This window comes from Liolophura sinensis, chromosome 3 (genome assembly GCF_032854445.1).
Source record: "Liolophura sinensis isolate JHLJ2023 chromosome 3, CUHK_Ljap_v2, whole genome shotgun sequence".
Classification (NCBI taxonomy): domain Eukaryota; kingdom Metazoa; phylum Mollusca; class Polyplacophora; order Chitonida; family Chitonidae; genus Liolophura; species Liolophura sinensis.
In genome coordinates this window covers 13,867,048-13,894,311 of record NC_088297.1, presented here as the reverse complement: position 1 = coordinate 13,894,311, position 27,264 = coordinate 13,867,048, and the positions used below count along the sequence as shown (strand labels likewise).

The following is a 27,264-nucleotide window of genomic DNA, read 5'->3' as shown; positions in this document are numbered from 1 at the left end:
ACCATGGCTCAATCAGTCACAATATTTCCATTAACCACCATGTCTCAATCAGTCACAATATTTCCATTAACCACCATGTCTCAATCAGTCAAAATATTTCCATTAACCACCATGTCTCAATCAGTCACAATATTTCCATTAACCACCATGTCTCAATCAGTCATAATATTTCCATTAACCACCATGTCTCAATCAGTCAAAATATTTCCATTAACCACCATGTCTCAATCAGTCACAATATTTCCATTAACCACCATGTCTCAATCAGTCACAATATTTCCATTAACCACCATGTCTCAATCAGTCACAATATTTCCATTTACCACCATGTCTCAATCAGTCACAATATTTCCATTAACCACCATGTCTCAATCAGTCACAATATTTCCATTAACCACCTTGTCTCAGTAAGTCACCATGTGTCAATTAGCCCCCATGTCTCAATAAGCCACCATTTATCAATTTGCCACAAATGAGCTTCTTCATTAGATATGATGAACATGACACCTGTACTTTATTTGGAACATACTTCCCACTGTTTTCATAGAAAATTATATAACTGCACTTTCTGGATCTCTACTCTCCACATATAACAGCTATCCGGTTCGCGTAGACCCCTGCCAAACCTCTATTTCATCGATAACAGGGAGTGTGGCGTCCAACGCTGTATTGGCCTGTGACGTAGACTGTGGGCTTGGTACAGAACCTCTTCCAGCGTCCCCAACGCTCTCTCCAAGACCGGCGTTCTGTTGTCGACCCAGTGCACTTGCAGCCAACCCTTCATTACCAGTATGCGCAGAAAACTGACTAGCCTCGGAGTGAACATTGTCAGACGTAGTGGGAGTAATGACGTCAGGGGACGCTTCAGTGTCTGACGTCGAGGTGTCGATCAAAGGTTGCGACGTTGACGTTGCTTCGCCAAACTGCTGCGAGAGCGTTGCGCCTGAATTAGATGTTTCTGGCGATGTAGTTTCCGGCGTTAAACCTCTTGACCTATTACCTTGTTCTAGATCAGCTCTTACTGGCGTTGAAACGTCAGCACGTATAGGTTCTATGGTAACACCTTGATCATCGACTGCCGGATTATCCGCTGGATTATACTCCTCAACGAGCGGGCTTGATCTTCTCCGTCTTCTGCAAATACAACAATGTGCATGCATGTTTATGCAGTAGAAGCTATCAATTTTTAATTTAATTTTTTTTCCTGAGTTGAGCATATTCTTGTGCTGAAAGACATGTTAATGGCTCTGAGCACAAGGTTGGGTTTAAAACCCAGTCTTCCACAATGAATCTGTAGATTCCCCCGCTCTCACTATTTTTGGGGCCTTGGTGACAATATTTATTTATTTATTTGATTGGTGTTTTACGTCGTACTCAAGAATATTTCATTTATACGTCGGCGGCCAGCATTATGGTGGGAGGAAACCGGGCACAGCCCGGGGGAAACCCACGGCCATCCGCACGTTGTTGCCAGACCTTGGTGAAAATAAGCTGGTGTGGCCGTTCCCGCAGTTTTACGTTGGTTGGAGACCACGACGCCATGGTATAAACGTAAAAACTGTAGCGTTAAACCGAGATCAAATATATAAATAAATTAGTGATTTCATTAATAATTAAATAAATAATAAATAATAATTAGTGAAGCGAACTTACCGTCGTATCAACCACCCTAAAATCAATGCGGTCATAAGGGATGCCAAGATTGCTAATCCAATTCCGAAATATTCCAAAGCTGAAACAATGAATGTCAAAAAACATGTACTTGTAATTTAAATTGCAAATATCGTCCCCGTCCTTCCTCTGATATTGCACGCGACTGTGAAAGTTTTCCTTATGAAAACAAAAATCAGTATTTTTAATATCTATGTATACATCTGTTTCCACCACCTTGCTGGTGCCCGTTATTTTTTTTTGGAGATCATTCTTTGTGACGTCGTTGACGTCCAGATGAATCAACCAGGTCCACGCTGACCATTCGACGTTCCAAATGGTAAATAGTTATACACCTGCTAGTTTCAGGTTGAACAATTTACCTTTTAAAAGAACTCAATTGGCTTTTCTCGCCCGGGTGCACTTAAAAGTGAAAAGATACAAATGATGCCAAGATGACATGAAAGAGCATCAAAACTTATTTTGGACTTAGCAAATATGGTCTTTGATTTATTTCTTCAGGAAAAAAGTGTATTTGAAAATATTTTTGTATGGTGGGTATTTGGGGACACGTTTTGATATGTATCATCGTTGCATAATAATGTTCTAAATAAGGATGTGATGTATGTTTAATAAATATACTTGAATTTAAATTTGTTGTTTATATCCAAACATATGCATTTAAGCTGAATTATTATAATATTCATGAATATATTAAACATATCAATATGATCAAAATCCAGATTGAGCCCATTTGTAGCTGAAAATACCAAATGCTCATGCAAATATATTTATTAATCATGTTTTACATCATCATTTATAACATTATTACACAAAGACTATAAATCCCAAATATGTCCCAGATGCCCACCATGCACAAAATTAATTATTTTCAAGTGTCCTTTTCTCTTGAAAGAAAAATCGAAAAAAATTTTGAAGTCCACATTTACCTCTAATTTTTCGCAGTCCTTCAACTGAACTTCATGTAATTTTTACGTTTTCTCCACCTTTAAGAATAGGTAAACCTGAACGTTATTTATTTATTTATTTGATTGTTGTTTTACGCCGTACTCAAGGATATTTCACGTATATGCCGGCGGCCAGCAATTATGGTGGGAGGTAACCGGGCAGACTCATAATCTGACAGCACTGTAAGCTGTAATATACCGTTATAAGAAAACCTACGTTGCATAATTACTTACATATATGAAGAAAGCCGACAAAAAATACATAATATGGTCGCTGTGCACAATGAACACAAGTGTTCAAACAGTTTCGCAATGATAGATGGTTAGGAATGTGTACATGCTTCACACTGTCGAATCATCCTCACACTTACTTCTGTCGTTAAAGGAGATCTCCGTGGAGCCGATGGTAACGCCTGGATTTAAAGGGAAGGAAAATGTTTATAAGACAGATGTGGATTTGTTTTTTGTTTATATTCGATCAGGCGCAAGTGTTTCGTTTTCAGGGAGAGCCATAATCATTTTCAAGTTATTTTCATCGAACTTTCATCATTCACACTTTCTTGCAACAAGTACCGCCCTCCCCATCCCAACCCATTCCACCGTCTTAAATAAAAGAAAATAAAATCGAAAAACATGCACATGGATAAATGTTTACTACACACTTGCGTCATGGAGATGTATTTTAACTGTTAAGCACCATCATTAAACTGTTTCTATCACTAGATACATAGCAAACACTGATAGGCATATACTTATTCATTTATTTGATTAGTGTTATACGCCGTACTCGAGAACATTTCACTTATACGACGGCGGCCAGCAGTATGGTGGGAGGAAATAGGGCAAAAGCCCGGGCGAAACCTACGACCGTCCGCAGATTGTTGGAAGACCTTCCCACGTACGGCCAGGGAGGAAGCCAGCTTGAGCCGAACTTGAACTCACAGCATTGGTGAGAAGCTCCAGGGTCATTACGCTGGGCTAGCGCGTAAACCATCTGAGCCACGGAGGGCGCAATAGGCATATACATGTTAAATAAACACGACTATTTGACCACCCTAGTGGACACATCACATGTTTTCTATAAAACGTCAATGTTAAGGAGAAAATATTGGAAATGATTTACTAAAAACGTCAATGTTATGAAAATGATACCATTCTATGTTTTAATGAAAGCGTATGCGTGTATAATCCCAATATATACATGTAACGTGTTTATGGATAAGACGTCTGTGTTCAAATCAAAACGACAAGGCGTTGGCATACTAATGAGAGTGTTTTTATAAATGATATACATGTCATGCGTCGTAAAAATTTGCAGTGTACTAATAATTATTAAAATTAACACTGGTTATGGAGCGTTAATTACCAGAGCATGAATCTCCCACGCACGTGCAGTTAAACGACCCATTGCTGTTGGTGCATGTGCTCTCTTGTCCGCATGCGGAATCCCCTAGAACCTCGCACTCGTCGATATCTGCGTGAATATGTGTTGATTGCATAATAAATTAACACTTCATAGTAATTTTCGAGGATGATAAAACAATATGATCGCCCTGGGTATGGAAAATATTAGATTCCGCTTAAAAAAATTAAATCAAATTGACAACATATTTCACCATCATGTAAGCCTCCTCCAAATCAATGTCGGCCATGGAGAGGATATTTATTTTTGTGGGAAACCTCACAGAGCGTGAAAGATTTTACCGCACTACTCCGGGTAACTGAAAAACCTCCAGAAGTACTGCAGCAGCCACTAGCCAGTAACGAGGTGGACGCAAACACGTGACGTCATTAATCAGGAGCTCATCTTAAATGTCTTATTAGAATGGGCTACGTGAAATGGAATGATATTGCGTTTCAGTCTCCGGATTTTCAGTGTTTTTATAATAAACAACAGAAATGAATGAATGATTATGGTTTAACGCCACATTGGCATGCAAGTTTTCAGCCATATCGTGGCATACAACAGAAATGGTTCAGGCCCCGCGATCACAAAGCGATCTTAGACTTAAGTCTAAATTTCATTCAACTTGGTATGTTTTTCCGTTATTTTAGTTGAAATTTGTTTTACTATAACATACCGAGAATTTACTTTGGCAAGCACTATCTTTACCATGTTACCGAGGCCAGAAACCTTACCTGAGCACTCGTGTACACCATCACCAGTGTACCCCTCCGCGCACTGACAGTTTGAGTTCCCACTGGTGTCATTTAAGCACGTGGCGTTCACGTGACAGAAATTGAAAAGATCACAGCCACTGGTAACTTAAGAAAAGAAAGAGAACTCCAGGAAAACAACCTGACGCTACTACTAATTAAATTTTTAATTTAGAAAATGGCAATAAAAATGAAGAAATGATTTGAGCTTTGAAAATTATTTCATTATTGCTAGACACCTTTTTATTCATTTCAGACCTTTCTATTATTAAAGGTAGTTAGTAACATTTCGAAGAAAATTTCAAGTTCTCAAATTCTTTCTTCACTTTTATCATACAAAAGTGATTATTCAGCGATAAATTATCAGACATGTTGTTAACCCATAAATCAGGATTCATTTCCCACTGAAATCAGGCGAAAGTTGTTTGGTTTTTCTTCACACTGGAGAATATCTGATGCTCCTCTGTAAGTGTAATGGAAGTACACATCTGTAAGTGTTACCATCCATTATTTAAGGTTTAAAATTGTTTAAAAATAATGTTTCATCACCTCTTACCAAACATCCCAACAGCTATAGACCAAACTATAGTCTTAACTACAAAATACTTTAGTGCACTAAACTTGTGATTTACTCTAGGAACGTTCACTTCAATGTCAGTTCTTCAGGACAAAATCGAAATTATTGTTTATGTGCAAGTCTAGATCAGGAATAATAACACAATTAAGATTAAGCCTGACCAAAGTTTAAAGTAGCTTAAAATTCCAAGTCGGGAGACCCCAGGATCAAACCGGGACGGGTCATACCAAAGACTTTAAAAATGGTACGTGTTGCCGCCTATGCCTTATTGCTTAGCACTGAAAGGTTAGAGCAAGGAAACAGAGCTGGTTGGCTCGGTGTCAGTATAATGTGACTGGGTGGAGTGTTTCAGCTAGTGTCTTCGGCGTGATACTTCATTGGCGGCCCCACTTTGGCGACATGGACTCCCCCCCCCCCCCCCACACACACACACCCACCACAAGAAGACACAATATATACACACCCCTAATGACTCTACTTCCTCATGTGAATGACATATTGGAGTGCGACGAAAATCCTAAGTATACATACATATAAACGTACAACTAAAATTAGAATGAGGACAGTTGAGAATGGAGGGAGAGGAGATTGGAGCGCAATGTCAGAAAGCTCTTAGTAAGCATAAACCGCAATTTGCATAACAATATAGCAAATACAGTATGCTACCAAAATGACACATAACTGTATAAATTATTTTTATTAATTTTTGTATTGTTAATTTAAATACTGAACCTTTACAACTATAATTTCAGAATAACACGTCAAAAACCCTTTAAACCCCAAGGAAGTAAGTCATTTCACACAGAGTTCAGTTTATGGTGGAGCACATGTGGAGAGGAAATTATAAGCTTGAACAACCGTACCATTGCAATTTGCCACTCCGTCTCCTAAATAACCAGCTGCACATGCACACTGGAAGCTTCCAACTGTGTTCGTGCATTCGGCATTGCGGTGACAGCGATCTCCCACCTGACATTCGTCAAGGTCTGTTAACCATTGTGAAAAAAAAAAACAAAAAAAAACGTGCCTTAGTATGGAAGCCGGTTAAGGCCATCGCCTGACGATAGCACGATAGTATGATGACAGGACCTTAATGGATCTCATACCTTAGTAGAACTAAAATAGGTACTGAAAGACAAGAAAAAATCAGGTAAATGTAACTAGTTCACCTGCTCAATAAATAGTTACGGGCTTTGTTTTTGACAGCATTCAGGGAACTGACAGAAACTCAGATGTAATGCTGGTAGTATTAACCCTGTGGGTCACACCCACATGTTTTTCTCTGAACTCCACTGTCCTAAAATAAATTTAACGAGCTATACTGCTGGTACAAGTACTGAAAAACATTTCCGGTTGCTTCATCACGCGCGCGGTACATTGTATGAAAACTGTGAAAAAAAGCAGATAATTGCCACAATGTTTGTGTTTTTTTTTCTTCCCCTCAAAAGTACATGTCAAGTAGCAAATGCTCAAGCCGACGTTCTGCACATGGATTTTGAGCTAAAGATCTTGGCAACATTTGTCTTGTGGGTGGCCTAAAGTATAATATATTTTAAATGACATACACGTATAATCAGTCTCAATAAATCAATTTTCCACTCTGCGGCATTGCCTGTGAGTCTTGTGTTTTCCATTCCCGTTGATCTTTATTTTAAACATTTTTGCTTTGCTAATTAAAAGAAATATGTTGTACAATCCATTACTTCTAAAAGAATCTCAGTCCATGAGTGAAGTTAAGAAATACATCTATTTCCACACAGGAAAACGAACCATCACACGTGTCGACTCCATTTCCGGTGTACCCTCGTCTGCACCAACATAGATAGCTACCCTTGGTGTTGACACACATAGCATCAGGGTGGCATAACCCTTTCTCCTGGCACTCGTCTACATCTTGTGGGGTTTGAAAAAATGAAAAGATTAGATTAACTTATTTGTTTATATATTTATCTGACGCAAGATTTCTGAACTTTTACGAATGAGATCAGTTTTACGGGCGGAGGGAATCGGTGTGTCAGACGTAATCCACAGATGTCACGATGACGTCATTACTGAAGAATTTTCAGGCATGATACGAACAAAAATGTAAACCATATCTGTGAACGAACAACGGATTGCGTAAAGGGTTACACCAGCTTCGTCGACCGCTTACTGTCATGAAAACGCTCAAAATTAGGTCCGTTTTCCAGATCGTCATAATAAACGATAGTATCTTTCAAACATATCTTCTTTAAGACAGGAATCAACAAATAGCTAAAAAAAATCACTCCGCAATATGAGTATCGCCAAGATTGCAGCTTACAGCTTTGAGTTGAGTGTTTTTGAGCTTAATCGCCAATTAATAGCAAAAATCGCCAATATTTATTTTATCCTAGGGAAAAAGGTTTTTATCCAATGACCAAACTTTTCAACCAATTGACGAATGTTTCTGCTTTTACCAAACATTTAGTACCTTTAGCTTACCTTTAGCTTAACATAACTTTTAGTTTTCACTTGGTGACGCATACCTTACACCACAGAAATAATCCCAAAGATATCTGATATAAGAGTTAACATCACTAACAACTTTTACTGCTTACGGTGTGCTCTCAAAAAAAAAAACAAACAAAAACAAAAAGCAAAAACAAAAAACAAAAACAAAAAAGAAACAAGAACAATGTGATCATTTTACCAGAAAGTTTACTAGAGCGTATTCTGTTGTTGCAGTAGATTATTCTGTTCATTATTCCACACATATGTCCATTATTTCAACATAAAGGTTACATATGACACGGTATAATTTTATAATAACAGAACACATCATATCATCACCGAGAGAGACTTTGTGATAGATATTAATATAATTAAATATAACATAATTAAAGACGCACATTACACAATTAATACAAGTGGAAGTTTGACGTACCATCCACAATTCTGGAAATGGCGCAGTTCTGCCCGTCCCCCTCGTAGCCTTCCAGACACTCACAGGTGTAGCTTCCGTCAGTGTTAACACACCTTGCCTGAGTGTGACAATGGTGTCGGCCGCGGCACTCGTCAATATCTGCCAAAAAAAAATGGAGTTGGTGATTGCTTCGATGATTAAAACTCGTGGGTCAAACATGGTCAAACTAAACAAATATCATACCCCAATACATTGGACCATATCCACTATGACATGAAATGACGTTAAATCTGACGTTAACAGGGGACGGGTTAAATAGAAGTTTAACTGGAAATCAAATGCCGAGGTGGTTAGCGCGCCATCGCGCCATAATGACCAAGGAGCCTCTCACCTATGCTGTCGCTGTAACTTCGTGTCCAGCTCATGCTGGCTTCCTCTCCGGCCGTACGTGGGAAGGTCTGGCATCAACTTGCGGATGGTTGTGTGTTTCCCTTGGATTCTGCCCGATTAAATCCCACCATAATGCTGTCCGTTGTCATACAAGTGAAATATTCTTGAGTACGGCGTAAAAATCAAATAAGTAAACAAATACTACAAGTCTGGGATAAAATAGATTAAAAAAAATATTAATAAGGTAAGAATGGGGAAGATAAATTGGAAGTTGGAAGGACAATTAATAATTTTCAGCAACTTATTGGATGCCTGTCATATGAAATAGGGGACAGGGGGAACGAGGGGGGGTGGGGGTGGATGGTGGGTGGGGGAAGCATGTTTGCACCTACCCACCTCTGCAGACGATAGGTGCCCCCGTGACACCTGTGCCCACGTTTGCGTAACCAGTCTTACAAAAGGGCATACAACTGTAGCCCCCAGGATGGTTTACACATCTAGATTGAGCGCTGGGGCATCGGTGTGTACCGCTCTGACACTCGTCAATGTCTGAAAAAGAGAGTGTTTGATTGACACAAAGTCGTTAATATAACATTAGCATACATGTACATACATACATACATTACCACAAAGCAGACGACATTTTTGTGTTCGTCAGATTGATTGGTTGATTGATTGATTGGTGGTAAACGTAGTTCTCAAGAATAGTTCACTTATACGACGGCAGCCGTGTTCATGTAAAGAAAGAATGGGAATAAAGGGAGTAAACTAATGAACTATGTCAATCACAATGTCGTACAACACCTTTTCTGCCTTTAACAATACGGCCAGATATAAGTATGTTGCTTTTGGGTTACACGTACATTAACGAGACATTGGACTTTTAGGCAAAAAACTACGAGAAAAAGTACTTCGCCTGTTGAAGTATGCTGTACGTAAGCTATGTCACTACAACGCGCGGCAACTATTCTCTCGGCAACACGTTTGATAAACATGACATCAATCATTGTAACTCGCAGAAATGTGGACAGATCTTAAATGGCATAGATGTTTTTCAGTTTCTTTAGGATAAGCATATTCTTCGACGGAGTTTGCCGAAGCTGTTTGGTGTAGACCTATATGTATATTTATTTAGTGTATTTTTAAATTCGATTGGAATTCAAATTCCTTATGCCGCTTTAAATTACCACTACAATATGACATGTGAATTTCCAATTAAATACAAACGTCGTGAAACAGTAATTACATAGTAATTACCATGACTTCCTATAAGCGCAGTTAGCTTTCTCAAATGCAATAGTATTATGTAATTTAGGCTAATTTATTCATTTTGTTTTTCAGTATTAAAGTTCCATTGAATTCACCTAACTACGTTTGCAGCTGACATTATCAGTCAGGTCTGCGAAGACACGAAAGCTCTTAGGGTATTGTCCAATATACAGGTGTCGTGACCAGTATGTTCCAACACGCATGTCGCTCTGGATATGTAGACATCACTCCCACAATGCGGGTTGTTCTCTTTTGCCTGTATGTATGTACATGTATGTTTGCGGTTTAACATGTTCTCTTTCGCTTCGCTGTTCTGGAATCATACTTTCAAATATAAAGGTTGGCAAACTCAGAAGCGGGTGTGTGCACCACGTACGTAGATGGTTTCCGTGCATCTCCGTCTGATCGATCGATTAGCAAGGAATGCTTGCGGAATCTCCACCCAGATCCTGGTCAGGTTTCTCACCACTGCGCCAACGTTTCGGGGCTGGCGTCGCTGCCGTCTCCAATGTCGGTTCATTTCGTTTCTAACGCGCTCAATAGGTACTAAACTAGGCGAATTTGCAGACCAAACGTCCACATGAAAGTTGTTTGCATCCATAAATGTAACTCGAGCAGTAGGGGGACGAACCTTGTCTTGCTGAAATGTGATTCCGGAGCCTTGAAGCTGCAGGAGAGGGACGGCAACGGGCTGTCGGTCTGGCCTCGGTAACCTCCAGAACTCAAGTTACCGTCAACAACAACAACAACAACAGGGGTATAGTGATGAAATGTGAAACACCCCCACACCATCACTGATCCTCCGCCAAAACGGTTTCTTCTCGACAACAGGCGTCACCTCGACAACGATACACGAGTTGACGCCGTACTTAGTGAGAAAGGTGGAAACATGGTTCGTCCGTAAACAGTACATTTCGTCACCAGTGTGCAGGGCGTCTGACGCGGTGTCTGCACCACTGCTAGACGATGCTGTGGCGTCACTGACATATCGCAGGACGACGTGTGTGCAACCCAATATCCTGCAGACGATTTCTTACGGTTTGTGGGTTTATGCGACGGTGGTCTGGAATGGTTCGAGCGGTTTCAACTGGCTGTTTCTAAGGCGTGTCAAACTAATCCACAGATTCCTTACCCGTGGACTAGAGCGCGGACGATCCCCCTACATCCTAAAAAATTCTCTGGCGTTGGACCAGAGCTGCTAAGTGGTGTTTCTGTGAAAATGCATCCGACTCGCGACCTCGTTTTGAGTTAATCCTGCAGAATTCTAACCGCGGGATTACGTTCGTTTAACGTCAGTCTTAGCATGACGTCGTAATGCCTTTAAGACTGAATGGATGAACGTTTGCAGAGGCTTAAGAGTGCCTGTTCAATGACACACAATACTGGCACATCATAGCATGCAAAGTCTTTAAATACTCACCGCGTGCTAAAGTGTCACGTGGTCCGTTTGCTTAATGCAACGCGTAATATTCCGTAAATGCTCTTTCCGAGGTCGCCTATAACAAATATTAATGTAGGGTGTGCCTGTATAATCTTGTTCATTCAAACGTCTTTAGAATTCCGCAAACTTTAGTGCAGAATAACTTCTTTGACCGAGTATGTTTACTGCCGGGTTACTTTATCTTTGTACAAAAGGCCGAACAATAGGTACACAAATCACTAGGCCCTGTAAACCATCTCACGGTTGATTCTAAAACATAATCAACTGCAAACGGTGAAATCTTTTGACATAGACAATCCGACAATAGTCGTAATCAACCACACAAGAAACAGCTACTAGCGCAAATAACAAGTGAGGTGTGAATAATTTTGGCTTAATTTTTACGGACAACACCTTACCTGTGCAGTCGATAACGGCCGTTGCTCGGTCTGTACATGGTTTCTCGTATCCAGATAAACACTCACACCGCTGATTGGCGGAACACCTGGCATTTTGCCCACAGGTGAACCCAGCGCACGGTCCCACGGGGCAGGGCATACCCCATATTCCACAGGCAGAGGTCACTGTATACGAGATAATAAATAGTGCAAAACTCGTTACGTGAATAATTACTTGTTTATTTGATTGGGGTTTTACGGTGTACTCAAGACTATTTCTCTTATACGATGGCGGTCAGCATTATCCTAGCACATGTAGGTAACCTAGAGAAACCCACGACCAGCAGCAGGTTGCTGCAGCCTTTGCCACGCACAACCGGAGAAGAAGACGGCAGGAGCATCAGGTATATACTTTCACATTCATTCTTATCGATATCCATTTTATACTTGTCCACAATCATAGCTCATTTTCCAAAAGCAGAGGTCATTTTTCAGAATAAAAATGAATCGTGGTGGGCCGGTGATGGGGTAAGGGGGAGAGACAATTCCATAATCAGTCGAGGGTTACATGTACGTAAACAAAAACATGCTCACGTGCATGCAGGTGTAGCTTCAGGAGACAATTGTTTATTGGATTCATTGCCATGCAGAAAACATGTCTTGATCGGAACATATGGTTGGTCCCTCCATCTTTGAAAGGGCACCGCCCTTTTGAAAGTCCCGCTCTCCAGCTATCTACGCCATTAATGTGTGTATAATGTTCCAGCGTTACCTGTATAATATCACGCCCGTTCCTTATCAAACATTTAACACGAACACACCTATATTCAATCGACAAACATCACTGCCCACGACGCAACAACTGTTACATGCATAATTTCATACGAATTTCTGGTGCAATTGCTGCATAATTCCATACGAATTGCTGGTGCAATCGCTGCATAATTTTATACGAATTGTTGGTACAAACGCTGCATAATTTCATACGAATTGCTGGTACAATTGCTGCATCATTTCATACAAATTGCTGGTACAATTGCTGCATCATTTCATACGAATTGCTGGTACAAACGCTTCATAATTTCATACGAATTGCTGGTGCAATCGCTGCATAATTTCATACGAATTGCTGGTGCAATTGCTGCATAATTTCATACGAATTGTTGGTACAATCGCTGCATAATTTCATACGAATTGCTGGTGCAATCGCTGCATAATTTCATACGAATTGCTGGTGCAATTGCTACATAATTCCATACGAATTGTTGGTACAAACGCTGCATAATTTCATACGAATTGCTGGTGCAATTGCTGCATAATTTCATACGAATTCTTGTCAATATCAACTGTATAAATGACCACCAATATGCAGTGTCTCTCGTACATGGAACAAACCTTAACACACACACACGCACGCACGCACGTACGCGCACACGCACACACGCACACAAACATGATCACAGTCTTGTGTTCTTTCCAACAAAATTTTATGGCATATTTGAACAACTCTTTCTTGTTTTGAATTAACATAAAGTCTTGTGACCGCTTCGGTGGCCTATTGATTAGAGCATCCGCCTCAAAGTCGGGAGACCCGGGATCAAGCCGGGTCAAATAAAAATGAAAGTGACACTTGTTGCTACTTTGCTTGGTTCTCAGCACTGAGAGGTTAGAACAAAGAAGCAGGACTGGTTGGCCGGTGTTAGTACATTATACGTACACGCACCTAATGACTTTTCGTCGTGATATCAATGAAAAAATGTTAAGTAACCCCAAGCATTCGTACATCTAGTCATAAGGCTTTGTGTTGAAAGAATTGAACACAAGGTGTGTTGGATGTTATATACAAATTTTTGTTGTACCAACATTAGTGCGCATGATATGCAAAATTACCTCATATTGGTTCAACACAAGTTTGTGTTTTATTTTTTTGTAACACAAACTTGATGGTGTACTTCACATTTCTTTAACACATGTTTGTGTTGGGGTAACATACTTCTATGTTGAATAAAAACAACAAAAGATGTTGTGTTCAACACGTGTTTTAGAACCCAAGGCATGCATATATGACAATGTGCGTAAGTTCGTCGATAACGGCATGCTGTGAGAAAGGTACATTCATGAAGACTTATTAAAAGGTGTTAATTGCTGTATAAAGGATGGTCAACCGCCACTACGACGATCTCAACGGGAACGTCACTATCCATTCTAAGCCTGTCCACCGATACATTCCGTGCAGAAATGGCTCAAGAATATTTCACTTGTACTACGGTGACCAGTACTATAATGGAAGGAAACCTGACAGAGCTCGGGGGGCGGGGGCGGGGGAGAGGGGAGGGGATACACGACAGGTTATACCATGGCCATAAAAGAGATACTAGTAATCAATCAAATGTTAACGGCAAATTAATTAAATGGTGACTGGTCATTTAAAAAGGCGCCTGGCGCTGCTAATCACAACCATTGAAGTAATTGGAAAACTGCTTATAACCCCCGGGTCCTGCCCGGTTTCCTCCTACAACAATGCTGACCGCCGTCGTATGAGCGAAATATTCTTTTTGTACAGCTTTAAACACCAATAAAAAATATTGCATCGAAGCGCATTATGACTCTGAACATGAGCTTGAATAACAAAAATAGAAGCGTAAATGCGCACAAATTGTCAATATCTCGCTAAAATTCACCCATGCGGCCGGTTTTTGTGTCGTATTACACTAATGTCCCTTTTATTGAATGACCCATTTGTTTTTTTGTTTTTTTTTTGGCATGTTATTTTGACAAAATGTTAACAACTTAACCGGCCCACAAACCGACGGATCGATCTACCGGGTGTCCTACCGACAGGTATTACTTAGAGAAACTTGTTACCTAATAACAGGCCTGGTTAGGTTGAATGGAACCGTTACAATTACAGGCGTGGCAAAAAAACATGACTTTTATGTGACTGTGCACAACATGGAATTGGCAGCAGATCCATTCAGCTTAGATATAAGATGTCAGAGTAGTTTTCTGTTATATTCTGTTAAGTAACACGGGTGTGTATGGAAGCCGCTTAAGGCCATCACATAGGCCCACTATTGTCTCATTTCTCGACCAAACTTCGTGTCATCGTGTCATCGTTTCGCAGTACGATTTCATCGTTTGTCAGTACTGTCATCGCTTCGTTCCGTCGTAGAGCGATGGAAAGATAATGCAATGGAAGGATGATGGCCTTAACGGGCTTCCACACACGAGACTTGTATGCATTGTTTCTTAATGCTCAAGTTACATGTTTACCTGAGTGCCGACCCTACAATCTTACATTTATTTACATTTTTTTGTTGTTGTTTTTTTGTTTTTCATTGTTACTTATCACCATGTCCATGAATTTTTCACCCACCGCTACATACGACGGCAGTCACCTGGGTGGCGGAAACCGGAGTGCCCGGAGAAACCGACATTTCGCAAGTCCTTGCGAACTTCCCCATATTCATCATACATTCACACCATATTGGTTGAATGATAGATTATGGCTGAACTCTCCATCGGCAATCTTTCAGCCATATCTTGTCCAGACCATATTGGTTGAAGACAAGTGGTCAGCAACCAGCGTGAAATTGCGCAATGAGCCGCCGGAGTATCGTCGACGGCGAACTAAAGCAGAATTTTATTCTAAATAATATTTAAGCGTAAGTACAGGCTATACTTAAACGCCGATTTTGGTTACATTTCAGATAGTCCCTGTTGTCCAAAGTGTAGCTAAACTTCATATAATGATCCGAAGTTATGAGGGTATAGAGGTACTTACCTTGCGATAGACTCGATGTTGAACAAAAAATCAGCAGGACGCTGAACTGGATAAAAAGTTCCCGTAACTCCATATCACGTAAAAAGCGGAAAACAGACAACAAAACGGGTAAGTGTATATAATCATTTCACATTAGTCCCCCACGATCAAGTAATCATATGTCTCTACAAAATTTTGAAAAAAAAAATTATATGTATAAATCCTCCATTTCCTCTCAACAATAGGATATGTATAATGGGCCTGATGAACAACACCCGTTGTTGCCATCAAGAATAAACGAATGTGTGAATTGTCAAATGGCACAAGGCTGCGGGAAAAGAAAAAAACAAGACAGAAGTTTTAAAACAAAAGAAAGGACGGGAGCGTCGCGGATAAAGTCACCTGGCCGTGCGTAAGACAAAACAGATTCGTCCATACAGGTGAGCTGCCCAGGTAAGGTGTCACAGGTACATAATGACGTGCCTGTTAGATGTATACCGACAAAAGAAGATGGGTTAGGTGTGAGATCACGCCAACTTGAACAGCTGAAGTGAACTGGGATAAGACATGTCCGGGTAAAAGAAGAGACTATTATATTAGATCTCCCCCTGTCTTTCTTTATACACACATCCTGATCACGGATTCAGCTTGCCATAAAACAGGTTTTATTGAATGACAGATATATGTAGGTGCCCAAACAATTCAGCAGTAGAATTGTGCAAGCTTAAAAATAACATTATCTATAGTGTGGGCATGTTGGTCAGTTAACATTACAATTTATTACATCTAGGGCTACCCTCAGAACATTAATCTGTCATTTGAACAGAAAGCCTGTTGTCTGTGTGATGCTTGAATGTAGTCTATTGCAACAGATTATTCTGTTAAATATAACATACATATTTCATTAAGTCGACATAAAAGACTCCATTAGACTAAAAGGTCGCTATATTTATGTTAAATATGACACAGTATTATATTAGAATAAGAATATACTGTAACAGTATCAGCCGGACAACAGACTTTCTGTTAAAATTAACAGATTATTTTTTTGAATGTTTAAGCAGCTACATAAGTCGGTAGTTCATTCAGTCGGTTGATCAACCGGTCAGTTGAATGTCATGGTAACTCACATGTTCATATATCTTTTAACAGAGGCCTCTTTTCTTTCAACACGGGCGATTTACTTAACGGGCAACTTGGTGTAAGACGGCATGGAATTCAACGTAGGCATGGATGATATCGTACCCAGCTATAATTTGCTGTTGTTTCTTTATATTTATTTATTTATTTATTTGATTGACGTTTTACGCCGTAACTCAAGAATATGTCCCTTCTACGACGGCGGCCAGCATTATGGTGGGTGGAAACCGGGCAGAGCCTGAGGGAAACCTAAGACCATCCGCAGCTTGTGGTCAGACCTTCCCACGTGTTTGTTTATGTGATTGGTATCTAACGCCGATCTTAGGGATTTTCCTCTGACGCGACGTCGATCGGTTTATGGAAGGAAGAAACCCGAGTGATCGGAGTAACCTATGCACCGCCCTTCAATAGCCAGGTAAGGGTACTGACAAACATCCAGACCTAAAGCTGCATTCGGACTGAACTGAGCTGGATTCGAACCCACAACCTTATTAGCCGGCGAGTGATAAGCAGCGGTGAGAAGGAAATTATTACTTTTACAAATCTTAAAACAAAAATGTCGGTTTCTTGAGAGCTGGCGCATATATAAACAAAACAAATTTTGTTTCCATAGTAACACACCTGCTATTGTGCGTGAAACACGACTCTTTCGTGAAAACCATTGTTCTTTATCCAACAGGTTATATTTTCGGCAGCAAAAATGTCAGTATTTTGATCATGACACATAGACCTATTATAGTCCGCGTTAATTTTCGTACCGTTTCCAACGCAACGCCGTGCTACTCTGCGTAAGACACGTCAAAGTCTTCCATGAAAACTATCATGGGTCCAATAAGCAATTAAGGACCCACATTTTTTTTAACAAAAGCTGGCTCTCTTAATCATATAATACCTGTGGAATTTGTGTCCCGGCATCCCTTTACATTAATGTACAAATGATTGCCATCATATCAATGAAAAATTCTTGAGTATGACGTTAAACAAGAATCAGATAAAGTCACCACTAAAGGGATACAGAAACGATTCTGAATAGCTGACCGTGGAGACAGGAATTCCTGGGTTAATCCCTGCAGGCTTGATCACACTTCGAATAAATCTGCCCTATTAAAATTGAGCTAAGGCTAGGCATAGCCTGAACTTGCTTACCTCTCACACCAGCCAATCAGAATTAATTCTATTTTCCTTTAAAGGAGAAGAAAACATAAAAATGATGCCAAAATCAAATGAAAGAGCGTTAAAACTTATTTGCAAATATGATTTTTTATAATTTTTGGGGATTTTTTTTCCAAGAGAAAAGGGTATTTGAAAATATTTTTGTATGGCCAGTATTTCGGACCAACTTTTGGTATTTATCGTTGTTGCATAATAATGTTCTAAATAAGGTGCGATGCATATCTAATAAATTTATTTAAATGTAAATCTGTTGTTCATATCGAAACATATGCATTTAACCTACATGATGATAATATTTATAAACATAGTAAATATATATAAAAAAATGATCCAAATTGAGGTTTAATACATTTGTTAGCTGAAAAGAACACATTCAAGTGCAAAAATATTTATTAAGCCTGTGTTACATCCTCATTTATGACATTATTAAACAAAGACTATAAATACCAAAAGGTGGTCCCAAATACCTACCATACAAAAATTATTTTCAAGTTTCTTGTTCTCATTAAGGAAAAATCGGAAAAAATATCGAAGATCATATGTAGGAATTAACTTTTCGCACTCTATCATCTGAACTTTGTCATTTTTATCTTTTCTCCAGATGAAAGACAAATAGCAAATGTTTGCAACTGAAATTAAAATAAACCTCATTTTCTTTAAATTTTTACTTTTTTCCCAGAATTGAAAAGAAAATTAACCTATACTTTTCTGTATGATGGTAAATTGATATCATTTTTGTATTTTGTGTTGCTGTTGCTTTGATTATTTGTTACGTACATGTACTTTAATCGTTTGTCTTTTTCAGTGATGAGTGCGAACAGAAGATCCAAAAATAAGGGGAAAAAGTAAATAAATATGTAAATGAATTAAGAAATTATTTAAACGTTTAGGCTAAGAAGTTAAAGTGAACATAAAGAACATATACACAAAGAACTTAATTAAGCCCCCACCCCCACCGCAACACACACACACACACTCCCACTGGTTTTCATTGTGGCAATTTTATACGCATACGATAAATATTCTTCTGTATCAAAATAGTATAAAATGTTACCCTCTTTTGATACAGAAAAACATTAATCGCATGTCTACAAAATCGCCACTGTGAAAACCAGAGGTGGTGTGGGGGTCGGGGAGGTGCTTAATTAATGTTTTCGTGTACATATAATAAGACAAAATAAGCGCATATAATATGCGCAAGGCAAATCTGTTCATAAAGCTGTATTCATTCATTTTTTCCGAATACTTAGTGTGAGTTAATGCAAAAGCGAAATCGCACTTTGGTGCCAGAGCTGCATGTTATCAGGAAGACTTCTGTTCTGTCTGTCCTGTTGTTTTGAAGAACATTGACGTTGAGAAGAGGGATTTGTTTACGAAACGCCAATTTCTGCAAAATCATATCTCTGGTGAACAACAGGGATCGATATAGGATCCTTCTACTGAGTAAAACAGGCCTAAGTTAATTTTGATAAATTTTCAGGAGGTCAAAATAATGTAAAAACCCTGTAGAAAGTATAATCTAAAAAACACAAATTAACAAACGATTGCTCTCGTTCCATTTCTTGGTTTACAGAAATGATTTTAAAAAAAGTTACAAAATTGCTGGATTCAATTCTCTGGTGCTTGAAGCGTACATTACTTTTCACTTCATATATGTATAAGCCCACACTTCAACCTAAGATACAACTGTGGTTATAACACAGTAGCGAGAGCGTTCACACCTACTGGAGGAACACCTTGACGCAGGAACACGAACTGACCCCTATCGTCACCAGAAGTTTTCTCTCTTACACCGGTGAAGCTGGTCCTAGATCGAAACGTGACATACTTTATGTGCCTTGTGACATTTTTTGGGGTGAGGTCGATTAGGTTGTCGGTGACTGAGTTCAAAGTTTTTAAATTATTCGGTTTGTTTTCACCTCCAGTACTCTAGTCACGTGACTAACAAGTGCGCTTATGATCGGCTCACAGCTGTTATGACACCACTTCAAAACTATTAAAAGTAGCCTTACAAGCTCTAAATGACTGACATACAAATACTAGTGCTATACAGGAACACGTAAATGATCCCAGTCAGGGCAGGAGAGAGAACTCCGGGCACGCTTGAACAAAATCCTCTTCGTCGTTATCCACGCACCTGTAGCTACACCAAAGTTACCAGCACTGTATGTATTTCGTTGCCTTGGCCGTAGCATTCTAAAGAGGACATGGTGCAAGTTGTGATTGTCGCACTAGCAAGCGTGGACCTCGTTTAATGTTATGCCTGGGACCCTGGTGGTATATGTGGATGATATATATACCTCCATGCTGGGACTGAGCAAGTTATATTATATATAGTCCCAAGCTTTACGCACACGAAGGCCGACGTGCACGCCAGTATACAGTGTAATTGCCATAGCGACTTATTAAATGCTCCCGGTTTTCTCACACCATAATGCATACAGGTGCACTATCGGCTTTTAGCATTTCTAGCAATAGTTTGCATCTAAGTAGCATTCGTCAGAGCAAATCCCTTTTAGAATATATTTGCTAAATAGCATTTCAAATCTATTTTAAATAGCTGTTGACAGAATACTCTATGTATATTCTTTGAATTTCAAAGTATTGTCTAAATAGATCCTAACTACCACAGCCTGGGGAAGTTATGCGTACAACACAACATATTTGCTAATTAGCGATTTCAAGGTATAGCCTAATAGATGCTAACTATTACTGCCAGGGTCGTGTTACCCTTACAACAGAATGTATTCCAGTGGCGTTGGAAGCAGTATGGTCGGTACAGCCATTCCTGTACTGCTTTTCATACAAAAAAAATAACTCAACAAAACTCCAAAAAGGTTAATAAAACAAATCAAAAATAAAGTCTAATAAATGTCTGCATTCACTGATGACTTTCTTGCATGTATTTTCTGCATTCTACAATTTATACTCAACTGACTGATCGACTTTCAAGGTCAAACATGCTGCAGTGGCGTAGGAATTATGTGTGGAGGTGACGGGCGGAGGGGGGGGGGGGGGAGTGGGGCATCCCTGCGACATGGCCTATAATTAGATGAGATAGTCATTCCGCTTGCTTTTGTATGACACCTCCACCTCTGCCAAATAGCTCATGTATAGTTCAACCATACTGCACAAATGGCCTCTTTGACAGTTAGCTTCTACATAGCGCTATCTTAACCGCACTGAATAGCGAATATATTGCTCTTCAACAAATCCCCACAAATTGCCCTTTCTTGTAGGTAGCTTCTACATAGCGCTATGATTGCGGATCTAAATAGCGAATATATTGTTGTTCCAGAAAATCCGCCCAGCTCTCTACTTTGACAGTTATAGCTTCTATACATACAGGCACTTATCTTGTTCTCTCCACCAATTGGCACAGCTGGCCTCTTTGACAGTTAGCTTCTACATAGCGCTATCATAAAAGCGCTAAATAGCGAATATATTCTCCTTTATATATAAATATGCACAGAGCGTCTCTTCGATAGTTTCTACACAGCGCTATGATAGCAGTGGTAGAAAGCTAATATAGTGTCCTCTCAACAAATCCGCACAGGCGGCCTATTTGAGCCTATAGTACACTTATATCGCATAATGCTGGCCACCGTGGTATATACATGAAATGTTCTAACTTGTGTATGGCGTAAACACCAATCAAATAAATCAATAAACGTTTGCAGTGGCGATTGCCTTGGTAGTTACTGTACTCCAGAAACCTAGATATATGAAGAATACAAAAATAAAAAGCAGGAATTCAACTTCAATAATTGTTGTTATTACATTACTTGAATGTTATTTTGGAAATTCTACCACTAACCATGGTTTATGCTCACACTAACTCAGCTGTACTGCATGGCCTTGTGGCGAATTGTATGCTAATTGGTCTAATGCCATGCTCAAGAACTGTTCACGGATACGATGGTGGTCATTGCAGATGTATGGGTGCAGGAAACCAGACTGTCCGTCATAAACCAACGGCTTCTCATTGTCACCAAGGCCTAACTTGGATTTGAACTTGTAACATCAATGACAAGTGGAACTTCTCATCCATTTCCAAAATCAGACTGATACATGTTTACGTTTTGCATATTACTTAAATTCAGGATTCTCATTGGCCTGGTGTTTAGTTTCCCTGCAGTTTTAATATTGATAACATTTTGTGTGGAATTATTTTGTGACCCCATCAAATAAAATATGAAAACCAGCTTACTCCACACATACGTTTTGCATACCTTGTATGGGATATACAATTTTCACAGGGATCCCCAGATTTTAAGTCACAGCATTGTGACAATAGCCCTCTCTGAACTGACAACTGTTCATGTTGATTAGAACAACCTGAAACCAAGTTGCCAAGTTAACCAATTTATGTAGGTATGTAGGTATGTATGTAAAATTTTTTGAATTTGCTCGGTTTGTTCTTTTTTGTTTTTAGAAGCTAGAGGAGTACGCCTATTTTTAATTATCCACTTATGTGTATACGTTCGCTATCTAGTCCTTCAACTTTGGCTTTTTCAATACTCCTAATTAAAAAGTAAATATTTTATACTTCTTACATTAGGTTAAAACCAAAATGAAAGATCACACACACATGCTCTTTTAAAAAAAAATATATTATCTGAATAATATAAATATTCTTTTATCCCTAATAAATTATTTATATCTAGTACATGTATATCAACAAAAATTAAATAATCTTTTAACACAATCCATAATCCAACTTAACATTTTTTTCTCCTCATGTGAAAGAAATGCAGCTTTCTTTTCAACCTTTACAACACATTCTGTGATCAGCTGCGAATTCACATTTCGCTCCGTCAGATTACTTTGTACTTCCTTTAGGGCCCACTGCGCTTGTGCACACTGCACACCTGCAGTTCTAAACTCAACTGTTGTGATTCTGCCTTTGTCGATCAGCACATTAATTTTAAGTTTTGTATCCTCTCCACTTGTTTTAGCGCCTTTCGATCCACCAGAAAATACAAACTCTCTTACAATAGAAAATTTTGGGGTCTTGTTGAATGTCCAGTTTGAATCACATAGTTCCTTGATTTTCTCCTCAATTCCCGGGAACTCTTTCTCTGTGGGAAGTAATGGTCTCATCTGACCGTCCTGAAAAACAATCAGACTGATTGACTGACTGAAGACTTCAAGAATAGAAAATACAATGAGAAAATGAAAAAAGGTATTATTTTTTCCAGAAATATTGACGAGAAAAGCAGAAACCATCTGCGTACATGAAAATATGTTACCCCACAAAGTACCTGAAGGGGAGTAACTAGGAAAATAATTACCCTATTGTAATTAACTTAAGCATACACAAGTTCAGATGACAGGCAAGATATATGATAAGTTTCGTCAAAGTAGGCCCACTAGTTTGGGAGGAGAGGCACAGACAAAACTGTGTCTACAGACAAAACTGTGTCTACAGACAAAACTGTGCCTACAGACAGACAGACAGACAAACACGGCGATTCCAGTATACACCAACTTCGTTGAGGAGGGTATAAAAAATAAAAAAGTTTGTTTCGAGTCACCATAACTATCCACCAAAAAGACCTTACCCAAATGTATTTTCTTACCAAGCTATTATTCAGAAAGGACAGTTTGCCTTCAAACGTAAAATTAAATAAAAAAAAAAAGAAATTGCAGAAAGGATCTGGTTATGCATTTTTTAAAAAATGATACACTTGAAACTCTACAGACACAGAAACACCCTTAAGGTGTACCTGGGATTATCTTAATCTATCTTAATCCCAGGGTGTACATAAATCTTGAGCAAACTGTACAGTATCAGATTCCCCATACCTGCTTGTCTAGATATTGTTTGGCTATTGCTGATGTCAGGGAGTCAAAATCCACACTGCGGTCAGCGTCCGTTAGATTCATTACCTGTGAAGGAACGCTACCGGTTGCTTTCGTGTCACTGCCCATCTGCAAAATAACAGAAATGAAGAAATAAAGTACTTCCAGTTGTAATATCTCATATGTTTGAAGGTCAATACTTATATGAGATAATGGAACAAATTTGACGAAATGTTAATATATATACATGTATGTATGTTTGGGCTTTAATTTCGAATGATTTTTCAGTCATACAACCACAAGGAGTCAATAGGTGTGTGCACGTATACTGTCTTCTTGAGGCAGGGCGTGTCCACTGCCACCCCTGAAGTATCGTGCCAAAGTCAATGAAAGTCACCAGACATGACACCCTGCCTGGTCACATTATACGGACACCAGGCCGACCAGTCATGTTCCCTTATTCTAACACCTCAATGCTGAGTGCCAAGCGATCCCGCAACACCTACCACTTTTAGTCTTTGGTGTGACCCGACCCAGGTTTGATCCCAGGTCTCCCAACTTCGAGACAGACACTCTAACCATTATTTCACCCGAGCGCTCAGCTTTAATACATTTTTTGACTTCTGTATGTTATTACTTATGTATTTATTTGATTGGTGCCTTACGCCGTACTCAAATCAAAGTTTTAGCACATTCAGTATGTGGCATAGTCTGAACTGTGTGAAACAGAGCTTGTCCCATTTCCACGCCACTACCGGTAGTCAACTTGGATGAGCCTAACTCAGTACGTTATATCAAATCATATGAAGCTGGTTTAGCACACATACCATGGGGCTTTGTAACAGGCCTGGTATCTTGCCCAGCTCTGCGTCAAACAGGAGTGTGAAGTGGTGATAGGCTCGCTTTCCCCCAAGCTTTGCAGCGGTGCCTGAAATCTGAATCTTACATATACAAAAACCACACTCCCGATAGTGCATGTGCCGCCCTCTACACTTGTTTTACATCATTGCCACCACCAGACAAGCTCACTGGGTGTCCTCGCAGAACTCTGTGTAATCAGCTCTCATCAATAAATTTGTTTAAGGTGTTGATTAGAATCGTGTTGTCCATGCTTTTACAGACACAGAGAATGCATGTGTATAAAGTATTATTTACAAACAACAGTTCAGACTGAGCACTTGTCTTTTCTGACATCATGCACTTCTTGCCCCATCACCATGACCCCAGTGACCTTGATGTTGTTCAATATTTCTAAACAAATTTTGCTAGTGGTGGCAGCGATGTAAAGCGAATGGAGAGAGTGGCACACGTACCGTAAGGAGTACATTGCATGAATTTGTAAATTAATCAATTACAATATTTCAAGCGGTTACATAACCTGACATTTTCAGATAAAATTGATCAGAACAGATCCAATTCGAACTTTTGCTACTATTTTAGAAAGACCTAAAAGTGGTAGTTGTAAAAAGTAGGTTGCTGCTTTTGATGGTCGTTGATTCCTTTCTCAAATGTTCATTGATAAAAAAACAAGTCCTTTAAGTAATTAACTGAAGACACTATATGCCACAATGGTAGTAACCTCATCTTCAAAACCCCCTTAAAATTATCTTTCAAAAAATATCAGCCTTGTCTGTGCAGGTATTAACATTTGAAAATCACTAATTAGGTTCCTAAAATTAACAGAGGGGGTCACATTATAACTTTCTCCAAACATTAGGATAACTGTTATACAACAATACATGTACAAATATGACATTTACTAAAAGGTAATTTTTGGAGTTATTTTTAGTAAATGCCAAAAATTTGATTTGATTAGTGAACTTTTGCCAAAATCTCTGGTACTGGTAATGCCTCTTTCAGGTGTTAAATGCTGAACTGAAGAAATTTCTCTGCAGACAATCCCCTGACAAACCTCCTAACTAGTTAAAGTTTTTTTTCTTTCAATTTTTGCAACAATACTGACCATTCATGTACACGTTAATATGTCTTATAATTAGCGCTACTCTGGATATGCATTCTTTTTACACACTTAACGATTTCTCAGAAATGGACAGTTGGAAAACAGAAAAAACAAACACTTTCATAGAGTAGCTTTAAGGAAGAGACCACTTATATACAGTATGCCTCATCTAAAAAGCCATTTTCTCCAGATTTCAAATATAGCTTTCATCATTACTGTCTCTTCAGTAAACAAAATGTAAAAATCAGAAAAAAAAACATTGAGGTTTTATAACAAAACAAATATATAGACAACAATTTCTATTTATTCAGTGAGGGACGTTTCGGTATAGATACTAATATCGTTATCAAGCATAATAAGAAGTATTACCTTGTACAACCCATCCATCATAATATCATCTCTAGAGTTGACCACCAGTGGAATATCCCATTTTGACTGGATGGCCTTAACAACCAGATCCAGGTTCTCTTTTCTGTTATACATCTTGCGATTGGTCAAAACCGAACAGTTCAAATTGCCTTTATCATGATACACAGTTCCTCCACCACTCTTTCGTCTAACCAATGAAATGCCTTGTTTCCTAGCTTCTGGAACATTGCATTCCAGCCATGGATTTTGGTGTCTGCCAATCACAATCGCTGATTCATTTCTCCACATGAGTAAAATATTCCGTGTCTCTAAATCTGCCTTCCCATACAACCAATCTTCTAAGGCCAAATTAGTGTGAATGTCTTCTGATAGGCTAATGATTACCTCTCGTCGGACCTTGGACGAAGACATTGAATGTGAATGAAAAAATCCTGGTTGCATCAGATCAGTGATGCCCAAGAATCCTTTTCGTTTACGCAGGTATCTTAGACAGCAATAGGAGCAAGCTTTGAGCGAACGCATCATCAACACTCGTTTAAGTCTCTCCTCACAGAAAATCTGAAATTAGACAAAGTACATTTTCTTTCATGAAAAGGCAGTTAGGTTTGGCAAATTTAATAGTGCTTTATAAAGTAAAAAACCATGTACATATTTACATAGGGTAACCTGTCAAGGTGGGGGACAACATTTCTAGTTCAGCTTCAAATCTTCAAAAGATTGCAAAAATTTTTGCTTGAGCTTGCACAAACAGACATGCTGCTGATGAGAATTTAGTCCGAGAATGCACTGGTGTTAGGTCGGCCAAAATTTTGTTTCGCCATGCAAGGGCCCCAAACTAACATCAGAGTGTGCTCCATTTAAAAACCTGCTGCAGTTGTCGTGGAAGTTTGTCACAGCGTTCGAGACAGAAATTACCCATGAAAAACATTTCCACAAACATACGTTTACAAATATGTATGCGCCTAACCTTTTTGTCTGTGAATTTTTCTCAAGCAAAGTCATGACAATACTGATTGTAATTCAACAATGTTAAATGTACTCCCTCCGTATTTCGTATATCTGACATTCATTTGATCCGTAGACGTCGACCGACTAGATAGTCTTAATGTTAAATAAGGAGGGAGATCATTTAGCTCACTGAATTATGTGGATTGTTGATTTCTTAGGCTGTGTGGGGCCCAAGATTCTTTCTTTATACTCAAATTAAGCCACACCCTGCACTGACAGCATCAGCATATTTGACAAGGGCAGGTAAATGCATCAAATTTTTGAATTCAACAACGTTAAATGTACTACCTCCATATTTTATATTTCTGGCATTCATTCAGTCGACCGACAAAG

The 27,264-nt window shown here is 39.1% G+C and overlaps 1 protein-coding gene across 1 annotated transcript; it reads right to left on the bottom strand.

The window, feature by feature from the left end:
- Positions 1-596: 596 nt before the first annotated feature.
- Positions 597-26,211, bottom strand: LOC135463389 (lipoyl amidotransferase LIPT1, mitochondrial-like). The gene is made up of 7 exons (XM_064740647.1): positions 25,924-26,211; positions 24,422-24,529; positions 23,598-23,723; positions 22,511-22,901; positions 8,258-8,395; positions 1,654-1,732; positions 597-1,134 (listed from the first exon to the last, which is right to left on the bottom strand). The coding sequence occupies exons 1-7, from the start codon at positions 26,209-26,211 to the stop codon at positions 597-599; spliced, it is 1,668 nt and encodes a 555-aa protein (XP_064596717.1).
- Positions 26,212-27,264: the final 1,053 nt, after the last annotated feature.